This window comes from Entamoeba invadens (assembly GCF_000330505.1).
Source record: "Entamoeba invadens IP1 unplaced genomic scaffold scaff_1105074725183, whole genome shotgun sequence".
Taxonomy (NCBI): Eukaryota; Evosea; order Mastigamoebida; family Endamoebidae; genus Entamoeba; species Entamoeba invadens.
Window position 1 is genome coordinate 617,408 of NW_004443692.1, and position 3,042 is coordinate 620,449.

The following is a 3,042-nucleotide window of genomic DNA, read 5'->3' on the forward strand; positions in this document are numbered from 1 at the left end:
ATTTATATTCTATTATTTCTAACAGAATACTAATCGATCAAATATAATTATTATATATATAATTTTATAGAATATTATTAATATTATATATAGAATAATACACCAACTAACTCATTGAGTGAAAAATTGATTATTTGAGCTTACAACTCGTTCAAAAAGATTGGAAGAACATCAACGACAGTAACGTTCCAGTCAAGACCTCTTCCATAAACTAACTTGCAAGCGAGTGAAGTTGCAATAATAGCCTTCATATGCATTTGTGGCACTCTCTTCATGACTTGTTCCATATGTCTTTCAGCAAGAACTTTTGGGACATAATCCTTAAAGATCTGAAGAAGCTTTTGGTTTTCTGGAGCAAAGAGATCGAGCTTTAAGAAATAAGTGGCGAAGGCATCAGTATACTCGTTGATCTTCAAAGAGACTAAATCACTGACTTGGGTTAATGGCATGTCAGTCTTCTTATTGAATTTCAACATACAGACGGCTTCTTCATTGGCGACTTTCTCGAGTCTAACCAACAAATCTTTTGCATAATCCTTTTTGATGGCAACAAATTGTTGATCATCAAGTGAAAGACCCGCCAAAATTTCATAAGATGATGAAATAACACCACACTTATTAGCAGAGGAGTCTTTGAATATCATCACACCCGCCTTCTCAAGAACAGTACGAGACCCTGGAGTAAGATACAAGTTGGCACCTTCAACTATCAATTTCGATGTTGGCTTCCCATTCTTGAAGTAAGTGTCAACGTTATCTTCATTAAGTGCTCTTGGTCTTCCACCACATGGACAGAACACGTCGGCTTCGACTTGGTGGACATTAGTAGCAAACAAGTGGACGGCTTCCGAAGCTGCTATCCAAGTCTCTTCGACTTTACCATTGACCTTCTTATATAACAAAGTTTCCTTATGATAAGCAGTGACTTCTCTGCTTGTTCCAATCATCAACAAGAATCCACCGTCATGCAATTTCTCTGGTGGATAATCACCAATTGGCTTGACAGAATAGAAGAACGAGTCAAGAGTTTTCAAGTCGAGTCCTTCTGGGTCATAGATGGTTCCAGACTTGTCTGTTATAGCAAGCAACTTGGCTCTGTCCGAGTGATGTTTGTTTAATAATCGAATCAGATTTCCTCCAACATCACCATCAGCTCCACCAGACATTTTAATAGTGTATGGCTTCTCACCAAGACCAATGTGTTCAAGTCCTTGTTTTAGATATTGGAATACGCCCAGAGATGTCACACCATATTCCTTGTGATTGATACCAGTTTCTTCCTTACCAGATATGAAAGCACCTTTGACATGATATCCTTCTTGTGTGGATTCTTTGGCAATCCACTCGATCATACAGTCGTGCATATTCTCATCAGGACCAAGGTATATGAATTCCGGAATACCATAGTAGTCCTTAATATTTGGATTTAACTTGCCATCCTTAGTCACTATGAGTGACAAGAGCGTGATGACAAAACTTCTTTGTCTTTCATACATATACTCAAGAGACATGTCTTTGCAATATTTGACTCGTTGAGCTTCAACTTCCACATCACTCTTCCCTTCAAATTTAAGAGCTTCAGCAACTATCTTTCCTTCTTCTTGGACCTTATTAGGTGGCAAGTAAATAATCTGCTTGGCTCCACCCTCTGGAATGTCTTTGTTCTTCTTTTGTTGTGTGTAAGAGAGGTTGTAACACTCACCAAACATATTAATCTTCTCATACTTCGCTTGTTCGGCATCTCGAGTGATAACAGTTCTCAAACCACCACGAGCAAGATCTCTAAATCTGACATGGAACCCAAAGTGGCTGGTACCATAGTTGAAGAAGATGGCATAAGGCAACTCGGGGTACTTAGACTTTCTGTCGAAGCCCGGGACTTTGTCCATGAACTCTGGGTTCATTCTGAAACCAAGAGAAAGTGTGTTTTTGATGTAATAGTTTGTCTTCAAAGTGCATTCAATAAGAACAATAACAAATCTGAAGATGTTCTTTCTTCTATCGTCGTGTCTCTTTCGACCAGTATCAATATGTTCGATGGCCTTCTTCACCTCTTCAAGCTTTCCTTTGTACTCATCACCCTTCTTTGGGTCAAATTTCATTAAGAAGGACTCAAGAATCAATTTGGTGATATCTACATGGAAGGTCATGGCATCATATATGTTATCGAGTGAATATAATGAAGCATCCTTATCTGAAAGGAATTGCTCCGCCATAGTACAATAAGCTCTCAACAAGAATGCACTCGCGTTCGAGAAGACATGATCATCGACTAATTGTGTAATTGGATCGGCTTCTAAACAGTCTTTCAAACAACTGAACTCTTCGATGAACTCAACTCTCTTGGCTTCGGTCTCGAAGTTTTCTCCAAACATTCTCAGCTTTCCTACAAAGATTGTCTTGGTTGTTACAAAGTCCTTGACAGTGAATTTGGCGGCGTTGATTTTCATCTTGGCATTGAAACAGATTGAAGCGACTCTATACATGAAGTTCTTGATATCAACATTCTTCCATGCAAACAAGAGTGTCCACTCCTCTCCAGTCTTTTCCAATTCGAATTGTAAGTGGTCATCTTCCTCGGCTTTCTTGATAAGAGGAGCGACATTTTCCCTTGAAGTGAATTCAGTCTTTTCTTCAATGAAGGAGACATTGCAGATCTTAAGTTTCTTCGGATAGTTATCGAAGTTGTTCTTCGAGCTCAGGGAGTCATACGAGAAGATCAAAGAGTTCCCGTAATGTTTCAGAATGTCTTTATCAGCGTCTTCAGAGTCCAAGCAGAGGACAATTGAGTTAGTCTTGAACTTCAAGTATATGAACGTTTCATAGAGCTTGTGGTACTTCAAGAGTCCATTGATTGTTTCCAGAGTCACTTGATCTTGCAAGAAAAACGCATTTTCGCAGAAGTTGTCTTTCAACCATTGAGTATAGTCAGTCATTTCGATTTGAACTAGATAGTAAAAGAGTCTTTATATACTCTTGTCACACATTCTAATTCCCTTTGGAGCTTTGAGTCGAAAAGAGATGTCTCGAGAATGGATACCA

General features: G+C 38.8%; 1 protein-coding gene across 1 annotated transcript; it reads right to left on the minus strand.

The window, feature by feature from the left end:
- Window positions 1–140: 140 nt before the first annotated feature.
- Window positions 141–2,936, minus strand: EIN_181850 (glutamate dehydrogenase, putative; the record flags this gene model as incomplete). The annotated part of the gene is made up of 1 exon (XM_004260721.1): window positions 141–2,936. The coding sequence occupies one exon, from the start codon at window positions 2,934–2,936 to the stop codon at window positions 141–143; it is 2,796 nt and encodes a 931-aa protein (XP_004260769.1).
- Window positions 2,937–3,042: the final 106 nt, after the last annotated feature.